General features: G+C 37.4%; 1 protein-coding gene across 1 annotated transcript; it reads right to left on the reverse strand.

Moving 5' to 3' along the window:
• Nucleotides 1-645: 645 nt before the first annotated feature.
• FAM98A (family with sequence similarity 98 member A) lies at nt 646-16,186 on the reverse strand. The gene is made up of 8 exons (XM_052647966.1): nt 16,056-16,186; nt 12,670-12,818; nt 10,410-10,544; nt 6,718-6,902; nt 5,615-5,695; nt 4,958-5,074; nt 2,542-2,709; nt 646-2,446 (listed from the first exon to the last, which is right to left on the reverse strand). Exons 1-8 carry the CDS (start codon nt 16,106-16,108, stop codon nt 1,778-1,780), a joined length of 1,557 nt encoding a protein of 518 aa, XP_052503926.1. The 5' UTR covers nt 16,109-16,186; the 3' UTR covers nt 646-1,777.
• Nucleotides 16,187-17,697: the final 1,511 nt, after the last annotated feature.

The following is a 17,697-nucleotide window of genomic DNA, read 5'->3' on the forward strand; positions in this document are numbered from 1 at the left end:
GTAAAATTAACAAAATGATCAAGGCTTTTAAAAATGGTTTAGGCAATCAAAAGAATGTGCTTATCTCAACAGCAAATAGAGTATTTTTAATGGTAAGTTATGAGTTGATTCTTTACTCTAAAAAGCCCAATTTAGTAGGAAAAGGAAATACTATTTCTTCTTACAAACATATTTATATTTTGAATTCACTTCATTCAAAATGTCTCTCATTCTAAGAATGGGGAAACAAAAAAGGCCTCTAAAAGATCAGGGCCATTAAAGGATCTTTGCCTAACATACCGCCTAACAACAGCTACACCTAGTGGTCAAGGATGAGTAGTGACGTCATCCAGCTATAAAGTGACAGTAAAAGGTAAATTCAGAAATAGCTCTTTTTCAACTTAATTAGGGTAAGGTTTTATCTTTTACCACAAGCTGTATGTTTCAAGGAAACACTTGAGAATCTTTGGGGAACAAAGGCCTTAGTTCATAAGCTTGAAGCAAGCGTCCAGAATCAGTTCAGTTCAGTTGTTCAGTCGTGTTCGACTCTTTGTGACCCCATGGACTGCAGCACGCCATGCTTCCCTGTCCATCACCAACTCCTGGAGCTTGCTCAAACTCATCAGTTTAAAAAAAGTGGCTAAAATAAAACTCAAACCAAAGAGAGAACATACAGATACTTTATTGCTCACCTTTCACACAAAGCACACCTCCAGCCGTTTTCTTTCACAGCTTGACAGTATTTACGTGTACAAAAACCCAGCAAGAAGCGTCATGTAGATTTCAGCAAAGGTGAGTGTCAAACATCAACTCAGCCAGGCTTTTGTTTTCTGCAGCAATAATAAAGGGCCTCCTGCTCTAAGCAAAAGTCTGTCCTCTTACTCGGTAGTGCATTTCTTTCATTACAAAAAGTCTCCTGCCCAAAGCAAACCAACTTGTATCTGCTGAGCCAGTGGTATTAACTCGTGCATAAAACAAATTTCAGTTTGCTGTTTCTTCTAGCAGATTTCAAGTAAAAATAAAGTTGAAAGAGGAACTTGTTTTGAATGGATGCAGGTCAGTTTGAATTGCTAAACTTAACTAAATGACTACATGTACTATAGGTTCACAACTTAGTCTGCTTTTATAATCTTTATGGATTTTGGCCGTGTTCAAGGTTTTCAGAGTTGAGCATATGGTAGAGTATTCTGTCAAAAGGATAAGGCTACTGAATGTGCTATCTGCAGAAGAGCTCATTTAATAGGAACTGACCTTAAAGTTCTATCATGAAGCTAATGTTGCACAACCTCTCTGAATAAAAAGCCAATCAGGGCAGAACTGTGCTTGGAAAATAGGCATTAGAATACTTTAAGGAAAACACATATAAATGGACTGTTAATATGAGGAAGGTCTCCTAGTTGTAAATCTAAAAAAATCTAGAAGAATTCTCATTTTTCAAAACTGCATATTGAAAACATGAAAACTACTTGTTCAAGTAATTTCTTCAGAAAAATACGCATGTTCTGACTGTGGAATTAGTCTACTGGTCAGTTGAAGGCAGTTTTAATTACCTTTTCAGAAATTCTTCATACAAAGGAGAGATATTGTATGTGTTTCTCAAATAAACAGCATTATGTAAGTCCATTAAAAAAAAAACAAAGGAACAGTATTGTATGAAGACCTACAAATGCTTATGCCAAGCAGGAATCTGCCTGTCACCGGTGGTCTCACATTAATTCAAAATCAATGCTGAATTCAGGATTCTGAAACTAAGTTTCTATTACTTGAGCTCTAGCAAAACGTAAGGTTCTATGTAGCCTCAACTAGTATAATGTCTTCCCTGTCCAAATCCAGAATGATTATACTGGTAACCTCCATGCTGGAAGTGCTGTTCAAATTGCCCCCCTTGATGATAATTCTGGCTCCCTCTTCCTCCCCAACCTCCTCCTTGGCCAGCGCGTCCCCCTCGGCCTCCACGACCCCCTCTCCCTCCACGACCCCCGCCTCGATCACCGTGATGCCCACCATCTTGGTATCTATTGTCCTGCTGATAGCCACCACCCTGGTATCCACTTCCTGTGTATGTAGATGTCTGGAAGCCACCGTAACCCCCGCCCTGATAGCCACCACTGTGGCCACCGTGATAGCCACTGGACTGGAAACCCGAATCGCGATAACCGCCATCTTGGTAGCCGCCCCCTCCTCCGCTCCCTCCATCTGTCCAGCCTCCTTGGTGCTTATTTCCTCTTCCTCCCCCGCGGCCACCGTGGTCGTAGCCGCCGCGTCCACCTCTCCCTCCGCCTTGTTGTTCATGACCTCCTCGTCCTCCTCCGTACGAGGAATGTTCATAGCCCCCTCTCCCGCCTCCTCGTCCTCCTGCTGGTTGCTGGGGGCCATCTTGCCTTTTCTGCCACGGTGGCATCTCTGGGGGTGGAGGTTCGATTTCATTGGGCCTACCCCCTCTGTCAGGAACTCTGCCCATCAACACCTGTGGGATAAGAAAGATATTTTAAATTTTAAATTACTGTATTTTAAAAATATAAATAAATGAGTTTGAAAGAAAATTAAAGGTAGTCTTGTCACCTTATTGATGGCACAGGCAGTCTTTTCTCTTATAGAGCCACTGCTTGTCCTTAAGATCTTTGACAAGTCTTGTCTTGCAGCCAAAAGGTGGGCAACAGAAATAGTACTTTTAGGAGATAAGACTGAGCGTTTTGGCTGGTAAACCTTCGCCAATTTTTCTGTTTGACTCTGAAAGAAAGTGTTCAAAGACAAATGTTGGTTTTCAAGATGACACAGAAACACTGATACTAAACAAGTTAAAGATTTTCGAAATGTTTGATGATAGTATTTACTAGGCTCCAAATGAGAGAAAAAGTTACATACTCACCACTGCTCCTATCTAGTGAAGAACTATCTTAGAGTATAGCTGTCGGACCTGCTGATACAACAAGGAATGATAAAGGGGATAGAAGGGGGTATGGAGATAAAGGGGCTTCCCTTTAAGACTGTGGAACAAAACGGTTTCCCATGCCATTGGTCTCAAATGCCTTCACTTTATCTGTATCTTTTAAACAGATAAAATGAAGGCATTTCTATTATAAATAAGAAAAAGAGAGTCTACTTTATAACCACTTAGTAGAAGTACATTTAATGTATTTGTAACATAAGATCACAAAAGATGAATGAACAAAGGATATAAAGAGCAAGTTTACACAAGATAAAGTTCCAATAAGTATAAAACATGTTTTCCATACAGGATCAATAAATGCAAATTAAAGTAACCTAAATGTGGGGAAACAACAAATTCTTACCTATTAAATTTTGGAAGCAACAGCTACAGCTACAATACATAGGAAAATAGCACAAGAACAAAACGTAATTGCTCAGTCTTTTAGTTATGTGCAGGTACTCAAATATTGATGGTAAAAGTTTAAATTATATTATGTGAAAAGGTATAAAGAGATGTTTACTATGATTATATATGTAAAGAAGATAATGCTAAAAATGAAACAGCTATCGTGGTTAAGACAGTGGGATGCTAAATGACTTTTTATTTTAAAAAAATTTCTTTAATAATTAAAAGGCTAAAGAGATTAGCTTGTCTGGGAAACGTTTCCTGAGTGTCTTATGTTTCATTTCCTTGTGGTCACTATTGTACGTACAGTAAGGGCTCCATCAATCTTTAGGTGAATAGAAACAAACAAGTTTGAGAAAATAGTTTCATATCAGCTTTAAGTAAAACTGATTTTATAATATAATTTGAAAGTGAGATATAAATACATAAATTTCATTACATGAAACAAAAGTTCAAAGAGTAAACAGAAGCTCAGACATACTGCAGCAGAACCCCAGAAGTAGAGTCTACTAATGGCAGTGTTAAGACCAGAGTTGCAGTGTTAATACCTTCGGTCAATGCACATCCATCAATCATTGCATGCTTTTCTAGCTGAAAGTTGCAGGTTTTTGTTTTTGAAGTACAGTACTATGCCAACAGTGAAATGACTGTTATCATCAAAGATATTTTAAGGACGGACTGGTATTTCCTCAACAACAGGCCCAAAAGAGAACAATTTATTCCCTGTGTTACTACTGACTCACTGTGAGATCTCAGGCAAAACCTTCCATTCACTTGGGTCTCCATTTGTTTTCAGTTGCAAAATGAGGGGAGTTAAGACTGATCTCTAAGACCCTTTTCCAACACTAAGATATTGTAGTTCAGTAAATATCTACCCCATCAATTTAGCAGCTAAACAGGACTATACTATGGTTTAAAGATTTTAGTTGAAACTAACATCTACTGTATTAGGAAGATAATGGGAGAACTAAATAAAAGCATTTTCTCAGTAAATTAAAGTTCAGAAAAAATCTACTTTTAAAAATGAATGCACCATTAAGGGAACTTCTAACATTTTGGATCAATCTCCACATAAATTCAAAGAATTAGTTCTATTTCAGGGTTCTAAGAAGGTGAAATTAACCAACTGTGCCAATTAATTACCACTTACTGATAAAACAGTAGATAATTTAATAAATATCTGTTGGAATGACCAAGACCTTTACCTGGATTATCTTATTTAAGCTGAAATAAAATGAAGTCTTACTGAATTCTCCAATTCTCTATAAATGGGTCACAATATTTGGTCCTCCAAAATCAATATTTTAAATTTATTTAATTAGCAAGTTAAACTGTTAGCTTAAAGTAAACAACTTAAAATTTTATTATTTTTAGTAATTTTTAGCTACTCTACTTTCCTCTTACAAATGGATACTTCCAGTAGGGTTTACAACATATAGCTTTGCTGAGAAATATTAAAAAATTGAAAAATAAATGTTTTCACTATTGCTGAATGGTTCCTCAGTAATTCCCTAAAGAAAAACCCCTACGTGTATCTCCTACGTATTTCTCTTATAGTCTGCACTATGTCTAAGCTGTGTTAAGTATGTTTAAAGATCGTGTCCAGAAATACTCTGCTCTTTTCAGTGATTTTATGTGTACCTTGGCTCTGTCAGACCAGCCAAAAGACTGGACGGTGACATCCAAACGTTTTATTAGCAGCTTTCTCCGAACTTCATATTCATTGGCCACAGCTTGGTTAATTGCTTCTATCTTTTCCTGAAACAAAATTAAAAAGACCAGTTAGAATTTAAATCTGCTTGACCCCCTATTCCAAAAGGGGAGAAACTGCTTCATTCACAACTGAATGCCCAGCACTCAGCACAAAATGATTTAGGTTATATAATAAACAGAATAATAAGTTATAATAAACTAATGAAATGACAGGCATAATAATGTCATCTCAAAATAGAATAAAGAATATGTAAGTACAAAATTCTCATTTAGTTTTCCTATAACTCATTGTGTGGAGCTCAGCCCAGTGAAGCTTTTGGCTTGAAGGCAACCCATTTGGCAATTAGAAACATGCATCATATTGAACTTCAATTTAATCAGCTGTGTGAAATTTTTTACAAATTATGAAAGAAGTAAATTTAACGTTACATAAATAAAATTATTTTGGATAAATCTTAAGACTTACAAAAATGATTCTAAGGATGTCCACCATATTAGAGAATATAACTTCAAAGCACAAACATAAATATCCTGAGATAGGTAGATGGCTCCTTACAAAGTTTACTCAGGATGCTCACTACTCACCCAGTGGGCCGGTCCCATTGGCTTCTTCAATAAAGGCTTTCCCACATGATTAGGTGGAACTTTTGCTAATGTTTCCTTTAACTGACACAAAAACATAAATGAATGAATAAACAAATCTAAAGGTAAAACACATCCTCCTCATCTTCCCAACTCCCATCATATCCTGCCATCAAAAGAAGATTCCTGACAGAGGCAAAGGTGGAGGATGTTTTGAAATGTACAAGACCCACACAATAAAGACACTCACTTGACCCACTCCTCAGGTGTCTATGGAAGTATGAGTCCTTCACTGCACCTAGAACAGTGCCTGACAACAGTGGGCACTCAATATGTATTTGCTGAATGAATGAATGAACACACAGAAAAATATGGACTATGGATACACTGCTGCTCCCCGGTAGAGTTCAGCCAAATTTGTGCATCATGGCGTCCATCTACCCCACAAGGCAAATGTACCAATTCTTAAGAGTCCAGCAGATATGCATATAGAGAATAACTCTGCTATAATAAGTATCATTCTCTTCTGTTCATTAATTTTTTAATTGAAATTGCTTGTTCCTAATCAATTATATAAAGACTCTTAACTGTTGAATATATGTGGTATAAAAACAATTCTGACTTATTTTCATGTACTAGATTATATTAGCAGTTAACACAACTAGTTTGTCAAATGAAACATGTAAGACTTAAAGTGACTGGATTAAAATCCCAAAACATTTACATCCTTTTCTGTCCAGTCAATGGGGAGAATGGTGGTAAAATTTAATGATAAAGACCTTAAAATTAATTGTATTGAAGTTCAATGATAAAATAAGTTTTAAATGGACATAAGTCCTAATTTTCTTTACATTATTTCTAGTTTATTTCAGTTTATAAATCAAGGTGCAAAGGTTCCTTTTTGAAAAAGAAACATGTTTTAAAACAATAGTAAAATACCAATTTTTCTTGAAGGTATCTAGGATTTAAAATGCAAAACTCATTTAGTAACAATCACTTAAAAATATGTACATTAGGTTCCCATTAAGAGAAATTAACTTGCTTCATTTCAAACAACTGTAGGACTATGCCTTTAATACACTACAATCTGGTACTAATGGTCTTACTTTTTTTTCAATCCCGCTGAAGAATTGGAACATAGTTATATTGGCTGGAGGTTTGGACATTCCTAGAGCAATACATATGCCTTTCAACTCTTGAAAGACCTCACTACCGCCTCCTTCTTGAGCTTTTTTTGGAAGAGTATTCACACAGAGCATTCTGGCAGCTTCTAGTTCTGAGATGAGGTATGCTGAAGTAAACAAAATAAGATTTCAAAATGAGATACAGCTACAATTAATAGTCATAAGTCTGGAGTCACAACTCTATAGACCTAATGATATGTAATAAAGCTGCAAGAATGGATAAAAACAAGAAAGGAAAATCATTTTTTTACCTGAAAATTATGTAACACATAAACTGGTTCTGTAATTCAGTGTTTAACCAATATATGTTTAAAGCCTGATTTAAAAGCAAGCAATTCTTTTTTGAAACCAGAAGATCAAGGTAGATCACATCTTAAAATCTGATTCTTGCATTTCACTATTAAGGAACCTCCAGAACATGGGTTGGCATCTGTTAACAAATTGGCAAAAGATGGCAAGTGGCTAATTTTCAGCAACAGTTTAAAAAGTTATATATATACATATATCTATATTATACTTCTCACAACTGATACACACCAGTGATATAACTATCTTGCCCTCTTACCTTCCAGTACTCAAGTAGTCTGTTTAAGACTGGAGTGAAAGAGTATTTTTAAGTAGTCAAAGCTTCACTTACAAGAGAAGGGGGAAGGTACTAAATTTACAAACATCCCTTTTTCATACATGTTCTCCAGTAGCCTGTCACCTTCTGGCAGGGCACACAATACCCTCTTTCATCTATATTCTTCTTAACATTCCCTTTCCTCCTACATTCCTCATTCTCACCCCGTCCCCTGGGGGAAAAGAAAAAACAACCCAAAACTTTCTAATCATTTCTGGGTGGAGTCGTTTCATATCAATATCATTCCCTTGTTTGTTGACTTCAGCCAGGTATAATGAGGGCTGTAATCTGCTTCAGGTAAATCAGTTGAAGGTAAAAATATTCAATCTTATTCCTTTTTCCTTCCAAAGGACATTTATATTTTTAGATGTTTAATAATCATTTGGATCATAGGATTTCAGGTTATGTGACAAAGTGAGAACCTTCTGACAATATTAGGAAGAGAGCTGGAAAAAGACATTTTCTGGGCTCTTAAGCCCTACAGTAAGTATAAAAGAATGATCAGCTTGAATATCTCATTTCCTACACCCAAGGTGTAATGTGAGAAGTACAGGGGTCATAATTTTAGCAGACCATTTCTGAAAAGCTGCCAAATCCTATTCTAGAATAAACAAGTAAGTTTCTGGAAAGGTCATCCTAAATGGGTTTGATGAATCTTAACATGTTCTGTATAGCAAACTGCATGAGTTAAAAGATCAAAACAGTAAAATCCCACTGCCATGAAAATAATCAACTGTTTTTGCAAATAAGGTTTTACTGGAATGTGGCCACACTCTAAAATTCATTTACATGCCATCTATGGCCACTTATATGCTACAACAGTGGAGTTAAGTAGTTGCCAGACAGCTTATGGCCCACAAAGCAGAAAATATATACTATGTGGCCCTTTAAGAAAAAGTTTGCCAACCCTTGCTCTAGAAAATCATATATATGATTTAATAAATTGGTCTCTAAATTTGGGACAACATAGCTCAGGCATTCCCAAAATTAGTTTACCAACACAATTACCATCAAAAAGCATTAACTGTAACTGGTGTGTTCATAAAATCAGAAAAGGCACTGAAGATATAAAACACAACAAAAAAAGATTATCTCTACTGACAATCTTATTAGAAATAAATAATATATGCATACAAAGATATCAGACTTATATACCTAAGGAAAATATTAATATCCTGACAACCACAAAGGCCAATCAACAGCCACAACAGTTCTTAACCGGACACATGAGAGTTTTTCAGCCACTATAGACTATTAGAGAATACACTATTCTGTTTTACTAACAATTCTAATGAGGTTTAGGATGCAATGTATTAAAAGATTCAATTCAATAAGGTAGGGTGCTACAAGAAGCAAGTAAAATTATAGCACTGAGATGTGACAACTGAGACTTGGAAAGATGAGAAATATTTATACAGAGTGGAAAGAGAATGAGTACATGTACATAAATGCGTACTAGCATGAGAGGGGATACAAACCGGGGAATATTCAGAAAGAGGAAAGAGCAGAAGCAAAGATAAAGAGAAGGAAGGGAGCAGTGTGTATCTGTGTATGAAGAATTCCAAAAGCAGAGTAAGCTTTAGCTGATTTAGTCATTTAGTTGAGGAGCAAACAGTTGTATATTCTTGAAGAGCTTTTGAGGTAACAGCACATTACAATATAATGTTCAGAACAGTCTGCTTAAGAAACAGCAAAGAGTTAAAGGCATTTTTATAAAATACTTATATTCCAAGTGGTTTTGTATAAGTATCAGGAACAGAAAGACCAAACTCTGAGCTCTCGCAATGAGTTAATTCAGGGTCCTTACTGAGCTTTCCACACAGCTGTTGTCTTCCTATGTAAGATAACATATTCTAAGTGCCAAATATCAGGTATTGGTAAGGATAAGCAGTGCTACAAAGGAAGATTCAGTGAGTATACTGTGGCTGAGCCAGTTATTGAAATTATACGATTTGAAGGATAATGAATGCATGTATAAGAACTACATGCCAGCAATATCAGTATCTAAAGCAATATCTAACAATATGCACCCATCCACCACCCCTATACCTAGTAACAATCATTTGACAAAGGGGGAAGTTAAAGTGATTTTAGAATACCTTAGTTCCTAAATATAATGGCTATGAACACACGCTTTTTTAAAAACTTAACATTCAAAATTGGAGTTGCATCATTTTTCAGAAGCCAAAGTTAAAACTGTAAAGACACATTTGAAAGATGCTCTGAACTGTGTTTGTCATAATAAGAACTATACTATTCACTTAACCAAAGCGTAATCTAAATGTGTCTCAGAATGCTACAAAAATTCTGAGTTTAAGATGACTGGAGGTTATTTATTGTAGAGTTTACATAAGGCAATAAACTTTGTGCGTCTACTTACTGTTTCTCAGGGTGAAAAGAAAAATAGTAGTTAGTATATTTAAAAAATAACATAGAAGGAAATAACTTTTCATAAAAATTTACTTCCCAACTGGATCAGTAAGTACAGAACAATCCAAATAGTATTCTAGAAATGCTTACATTGTAATTTGACATCTTTACAAACAAAATCGAAATCCACAAATAATTACCCAGCCATAAAGAAATAACACAAAATACCTTAAATAATTACATTTTCCATTTACTGTGCCTAGAATGGTTACTGTCCACAAATTTAAAAAAAAAAAAAAAAAACTTCATTATTTCCATAGTATCTTCCTAGTTGATTTTAGTGTGCTTCTGGTCTAAAACACTGATGTTTGCATGATGCCACACTTGGATAACCCTCTAGCACTAATTTTGGTCATGTCAGGTGAAGAACAGCAGGCTGAGCACCACACCGAATTTAAACTGTAAAAGAGTAGCAATTATGAAAGGATACTGCTACCAGTGCACAAACCCACCATTAGCTTCTTAGTTAGAAATTTTAAACTATGTTTTCTTTAAACCTGTTTTATTAGTCATGGAAAACAAACAGAAAATAATAGCTACATTCTAGTAGCCATGAACTTACTGAGCAAAAGGAGGCAGTTCTTCTGAATGAGAAGGCGCTTGGTCACATCCCCAGATGTCAGTGAAAGATATGGACAGTTCATCTCCCCTAGTAGCCCACTCACCTCAAGCTGGAATTCTTCAGCTTCACTTGGGCCTTTTAAGAATTAAAATAATCTTATTTAACAAAAATTACTGTTTTCCCCATTGGCATAGTAATTATCTATAAATTGAAAAATTTAATAGTATTTTCCTAACAAAAGTTCCTTTCTATTCTAATCCATCCTTTCTCAAACGACTGCCTATTTGCTTTCAACAGTTTTCATTAGGTTACTACCTTTAATGGATTCCTAAGTTCCACCTCATCCAATCTAATTTTTTCTGTTTGCTTTTAAAGATTCTTCATAGCCTCTCTGCTTGCCCTTTCCAGTATATTAGTAGGAGTAATTCCTATTACTCGTATATAATAGTTACCTATAACCTCCAGAAATTTTCCCTCTAGTTGTGCCAGGCTGGTCTCCTCACCATCCTGGAAATAGTCAGTCTCATTTCTACCTACATGTCCTAACTTAAGTGACTCCCTATGATTGATATGCCCTCTACCCTCTCTGCCTCTATTAAATCCCAGATATCCAGCAAAGTCCAATGGTCTTGCTCCTTGATGAAACCTTCCCCAAAGCCTGCTACACTCACCGAGTTTCCTTCCCTGTGAACCACAAAGTGAACCATTTAGCTACTGTTCTAATCTCCATTTGTTTCAGTTGCGTCTAAAATCCCCATTTGAAGATGGTGAACATGATTTGGATTTCTGTATTCTCGTAACATGTCAGATACAGCATTTACTTGGTGAACCAAGAAAAAGCAATGCTCTTCTTCCTTACTGTTTTGATAGGACTCTATCCAGTATTGCAAAGGGGTAAAATTTAACTAATACACTTTGAGAGAGTCACTTGATTTGACTCCATTTTCTCACCTATGAAATGGGAAGAATGCATTATCAGTGTTTTGCAAGCTGTTCTGTGAATTCTAGAATTTCAAAGAACTCTGTTAGAGGGAGCTGGAGAAGAGACAGCTGTGCTCAAAGCACTCCCTCTCAACTTCAACTAGAACACCATACTTTCACCTGTTCTGTATTGACTTCTGTATGTTTTCATCTGAACAACAGGGCTCCTGGTTATAAACAGTTACCGTCTAGTATCAGGTATTTTCAAAGGCACCCACAGTCTCTGAAATGTCAGGGAAACAGGCAATGGAAAGAACACTGGCTCCCAAACCTGACTGCTGGGGACTGAAGCCTGCCTGTATCACTTACTGGTTGTGTGACCTCAGGCAAGGGATTTAACCTTTGTGCTTCCTTGTTTGATGTATAAAAGGAAGAATAAAAGCAGCCTGGTAGGGTTGCCCTGGGGTTTAAATGAGTTAACACTTGTAAAGTGCTTAAAATACGGCTAGTGCTCAGTAAGTGTAAGCTGTTGCTACTACTTTTACACTATACTCTCCTTACTAATTACAGTTGGATGCAACTGACTATACACATTAAATATACTAAATATCTAAGAGTAAGCTCTTTGACATGGGATTCCCTAGGAGATTATGTGTATAGTTTTCCACAAGGGTGGATTAGCAAGTGAGCATTTCTCTTTGTTTCCTATTATGGGTTTACCTATGATAGGAGGGAACCAGGTTGTAAGCGTCAGGTCCCAAGCTTTTGATTCTTTCACAGCATCTAAACTAGTGCTAAAGCAGTAACAAAACTGGCAAATACCAAACAGCTCTCCCCACCATAAATCTGATGATGATGGATCTGATTGTGATGCACCTAGTGATACATTCCTATGACACAGAAAGTTCCTTAATAAGGTGTTTTTTCTCCTCATGTAGAACAGAATTATAATGTATTTACATGTTACATATACTTCTGGAATTTGGTAGTCCTCAGAGAAAAACACTCCAATTTCTAGTTTGGGCCACCAATTTAAGATCTTGTAATTTTTACAAAGAATGAAAAGTTCATATATACTCTGTCTTCATTTTTTTGTATCTCAGTAAAAGGGTCTTTTCAATTTCCACAAACATCTGTATGACTACATTCTGGTTTTTCAACTTTAGAATCACCTTATCTATAAAAACAATGGAGGGGGAAAAAAAGCATTCTGTTTCCTTATGAATTATTTTTTTTACATTTATAAAGAATTTGAAATTTCAGCTGTAATACTGATAATGTTCACTCAAAATACAAACTTATTTTTATATTTGCCACCTAAAACTGAATGTTTACTTACTGTTAGTTGCTTGCACATTTTCCTCTAGTTTACAGAGCACTCTTAATTCAGACACCAACCAAGCACAGAGTTTGGTAAACTCAGGGGAACTGGCTCCAGCAGTGACGGCCTGAGACAGAGCGCCATCTTCTAACAATGGACCCTTGTAACTGGTGAGTAAGAAATTACACTTCAGAAGAACATAAAATCACATCTAATATGTTATAAATACAATATATTCACATTTTATTTGTTTAATTAAGCAATGGCTTAATAAAGCTACAATGACCAATCTCTAAACTTGCATATATAAATAAACCATTAAAAAAACAAGCTAACCCCTTCAAAATATGTGAATACTGAATAGACTCACATGTACTAGTAAATTATGTCAACCTCTCTACATTTACTGACGCTCACTGTACAAAGGTTTGCTTTCTCACTTTAATTGAATTAGAATTAAAACTAGATTATAAGTGATAAATTATAATATAGTTTGGGCTTCCCTGGTGCTCAGTGGTAAAGAATATACCTGCAATGCAAAAGACACAGGTTTGATCCCTGGGTTGGGAAGATCCCCTGGAGAAGGGCATGGCAACCTACTCCAATATTCTTGCCGGGAGAATCCCACGGACAGAGGGGCCTGGTGGGCTACAATCATAGGGCCGCAAAGCATCCGACACGACCAAAGCGACTGAACATGCACACATGCCTGCTATAGTTTACTATTTGAGAAATGAAACTTAAGGTCTTTTCTAGAAGATATTCCAGAAATTAGAGGTTTTAATGATTGTCTTTAAAAGCAAAAACTTGCCAATTATTATCTCCTTCTATATTTAATGATAGTTAAAATTAGTAAGACGTACTAGTAGCAGAGAAATGTCAAGATTAATTTAATAATTGCTGGCAAGTTGATGTTTGGGTGAACTGGTGCAAATGAATCCCAATCCTTTGTAAGGGATTCAAATATAATTTTAAAAAATTATTAAATGTTTAAATATTCATAAAAGACAACAGTAACAATGAACCTCAATCTAGAAAATAGCTAGAATTAAGTATTTTGTCATCCTCAAAGTCATTTTAAAATATACATTTTTCAGAAGGTTATTTTATTTTTTAAATGTAATATTGATAAATACTTATTAAATATGGTCAAGGTAATTTGATATTTAGAGGTACAGATATGCCAGAGAAATAACATTCAGTTCTTTTTAAAATATAACTATATGCTTACATATTTAATGGGACAGAAGAAACCTTACACAAAAAAATGAGGTTACATATAGTACAGTCTGGCATCTAGATTTAAAATCAAATTATTATTAGACAGTGAAATTTAAGAAAATAACAGGCCTAGAAACTTCTCCTGTTACACATTTAAACTTTATTAATTTTTCCCTGCAAGTAATTACTGAATTCCTATTGTGTACCAGGCTAAAAATAAATGATTGTCATTTATTTCTAATTGTTGTTGTTTTTCACTCGCTCAGTCACGCCCGACTTTTTGTGACCCATGGACTAAAGCACTTTCCTGGTCCTTCACTATCTCCCAGTGTTTGCTCAAACTCACGTCCATGGAGTTGGTGACGCCATCCAACCATCTCATCCTCCAACACCTACTTCTCCTGCCCTCAATCTTTCACAGCAAATCCTTGAAAAGTACATGTCATTTAATTAAGGCTAAATTTTAATGGCTGAATGCCACCAAACTAGGCAGTTATATGTTAAAATTTATAGTCAAATTTTCAGAGAATCCCACGGTTTACATTACAACCCATCTCCATGATTTATTTAAATAGAGTTATTATAGTGACAATGACTTTTATAGTACCCAAGAGAAGAAAAACATAGTTAACAGAGAATAAAAGAACAATAATGGGAAGAAGAGGCATCACTTAATTGTTAAGGGACCTCTATCCCCTCTCTACTTCTCCTTCATCATTGACTTTAAATGCTCTTCCAGGAAGCTTAGGACTTGTTTCCTTTTCCAGTTCTCCTTCCCCACTTCCTCTCCTTTTCCTGGTTGTCCTCAGTTCTCTTCACTGTCTTTTCACAGTGTGAACTTCTCTTCTACCTCACTCTCTACCTGTAAGTCCTCAGACCAACACTGTCAACAGAACAGGTGTTCCTCAAAAATGTTTACTGAATGGTTTCATGTCTGACCTCTAGCAGTTTAAAGTTTGAGAAATCCACCAAAAAAACACCATTTCACCGTGTGACTTTTCCATAGGCCCTCATCAAAGAAACAAGCCACCTAAAGCCTAGAATATTCATGAAAATTCAGAGCAAGTTTCAAAGAAAAGTACAATGACAATTCACGTTGACCAAAAAAAGATGATAAGCACTACCATTTCCTTTCCTAAAAATCCGTGCCAGGACAAGTTACTTAAACAGGCAGACGTTGGGAAACCTCATGGTATCCGTTCCCATATAAGAAAGGTTTTCCACAGCAAGGTAAAACCTAGGGGAAGGTTTTGGTAACATACCTAAATCTGTTTTTCTTTTCTTTCTTTCCTTTTTTTTGCGGGGGATACCATATCTATAAGCAAATATTTAATCATACAGTTTGTTTCTGGAACCACATTTGGCCCAAGAAATTCTAAGTTCTCAAGTTTTAATTGAGCACCCTGAACTGGGTGACCCAGTGAGATAAGAAACCCTATTGCCAGCTTCTATATACTAATGAATTACGGTTCGGTAACTGTCATGGGGAGAAAAAAAAATGCACAACAAATACAGAGACTTGGTGGGTGAAGATGCCCCTAAGGGAAAGGGCTAATGGAGCTCAACGAAGGACTGTCAGAATCAAGGGAAACTCCCCATGATTCCCAAGAAGGTGGCGACAGGTTAGGTGCACAAGTGAGCTGACAGGAGGAACGGATGCAGCGCACAGACTTGTGGCTGAGGGAAGCCTGGGTGCATGCAGACATGACTGGGCAAAGGAGATTTTTTTTTTTTTTTTTTTTTTTGAGAACTGGGGTGGTGTAGGAGTAGGGGTCCAAGACAGGAGCAGGAAGTTTGGAGGACTAGTAGGAAAACAGAAAATCAACTTTGGCAACCTCCAGAGTGAGGGGGTAGGGCAGGAGGATAGGGAGCAAGCAAAGGAGCTCAGGGAGGGTGGTGGCGAGAGCCAGAACCCAGACAATGACACGCATGACTGACAAATGCTGCGGGTAACTCGTCTGCAGGGCGCACAGGGCAGGCCTAGGGTCGTCGTATCTGGAGGACCCCGACCCGACAGGGCAGGCAGTGGACGTAGCATTGGGGTCCCGGAGCTACATGGAAGCGACAGCCAGGAGCCACGGGATGCGGCGCGGAGAGGCAGGTGTCTCTGACTGAGGCGGAGAAGGAGTTCCCGAGAGGTCTGTAACGTGGGGTTTGGGAAACCGGTGCCCTGGCAGTCTTACCCGAGATCTTCCAACGACTCCAAGATGTCAGTCTCCATGAGGTCACACTCCATGCTACTGTGGTATTCAAATTTCCGAGTCGTCAGGCTCCCCTCTTCGCCGGCAACGCGTACACTCGCGCATGCGCTGCCTCTCCGGAACCTCCAAGTCAACAGCTGGCGCCTCAGCCCCTGCACTGCGCATGTCTGGAGCGTGCGCAAGAAACTTGGTTCCGCCTGTCGCCCTGCCCCGGCGGCTAAAGGATGGCCAGGAGACACCTTGTGCACATGCGTGTTGCTGAATAGTGAAGCCGGCAGCCCCAAGAAGGGCAGGAAGTCTGGCTGCGTGGCAGCTGGGCGTGGGGGCTTAGGCGAGGCGGGGAGCGCGCTAACTTTTTCTAATTGGTGTACGCATGTGCGAGTCATTGGGTGAGGCAGGTGGGGGAGGATCGTCGGGGGTGGGGGTCCAAAGATTTGGGTGAGTGCTGGCTGAGAATGAGTCTCTGGGTCTCAAAGAGTCACCAGAGTGGATGTCTGCAGCCAGCTGGCATTTTGTAGCTTTAGCTGTGGGTCATCAGTGCGCTCCGAGAGAGTTCCTTAGCTTTAGGGGTAGACGGGCCAAGTGCCGAGAGAATGGGAGAAGACTGGATTTCCTTGTGGCTGCAGTAGTTACATTTCCAGCGTTACGGAGGAGTCGACTTTCCCTTGACACGGATTAAGAAAGTTGTTTCATTCCCTCCCTTTGCGTTCTTGACTTCTTAAGCCCTTCCCAGACACTAAGCATCTTATTTTAAAGCGGGGAGGGAGATAGGAGGTCTTCATTCCATATCAATCTCAAGAAGACTAAAATATCTTTAAATCCGCGCAGTTTTAGAAGTAAATACATTTTTTTTGGTACTATTATTGATTTGGCAGAATGTGACAAGGTTCACAATTGGTTGTTTCTTGGCATGTACTGGTTGGGTATATGCTTAGAAATTATTGAAAAACATGAGAAAAATTGTATTCAAAGTGATATATTTGGAAAATTATATTTAACTATAAATTGGCATGTGGCACACTACGTAGGCATTTAAAGAGTTTTCACATTGGTACTAGTAGATTTAATTTTGCAATTCTTAAACGTTTTCGTGTCTGATGGATAAATGCTTCCCACCCTTAATAGTAATTTTTAAAGTTCTTTATTTTGCACCATCTGGAGTGGAGGGAAGGAATTAACATTTATTATGTACCCACTGTGTTCTTGACGTGGTATTAATGCAAGCACAGTAAGTCTATATGAGTATTACTCCCATTTTACAGATGAGGATACTAAGGGCTAGGTGAACTTAATGGTCTGTCAAAAATGGTACCACCAATAAGGAACTGGCTTTTGAAATGGAGTTATCTCTAAATCCATAGTTCTTACCTGAGTAGTACAATAAGGATTTACAAGCAGGATATGAAAAGAGGAATATCTAGCTAGTTGAATAAACAGATTATGTATGATTGTGTATCTTATATGTAATTACCTTAACAATAAAAATGGAATAATTATTCTCAGTGGGTTGTTGAAGGTGCTAAACAAAAAGTAATTCTCAGTGCAAGATCAGTGTAAGGGGAAAAAGGTTTCATTCTTGACTCACTTTTCTTCTTTTTATAGTTATTATTTTATTTATTTGTTT

Source organism: Budorcas taxicolor, chromosome 11, assembly GCF_023091745.1.
Source record: "Budorcas taxicolor isolate Tak-1 chromosome 11, Takin1.1, whole genome shotgun sequence".
Taxonomy (NCBI): Eukaryota; Metazoa; Chordata; class Mammalia; order Artiodactyla; family Bovidae; genus Budorcas; species Budorcas taxicolor.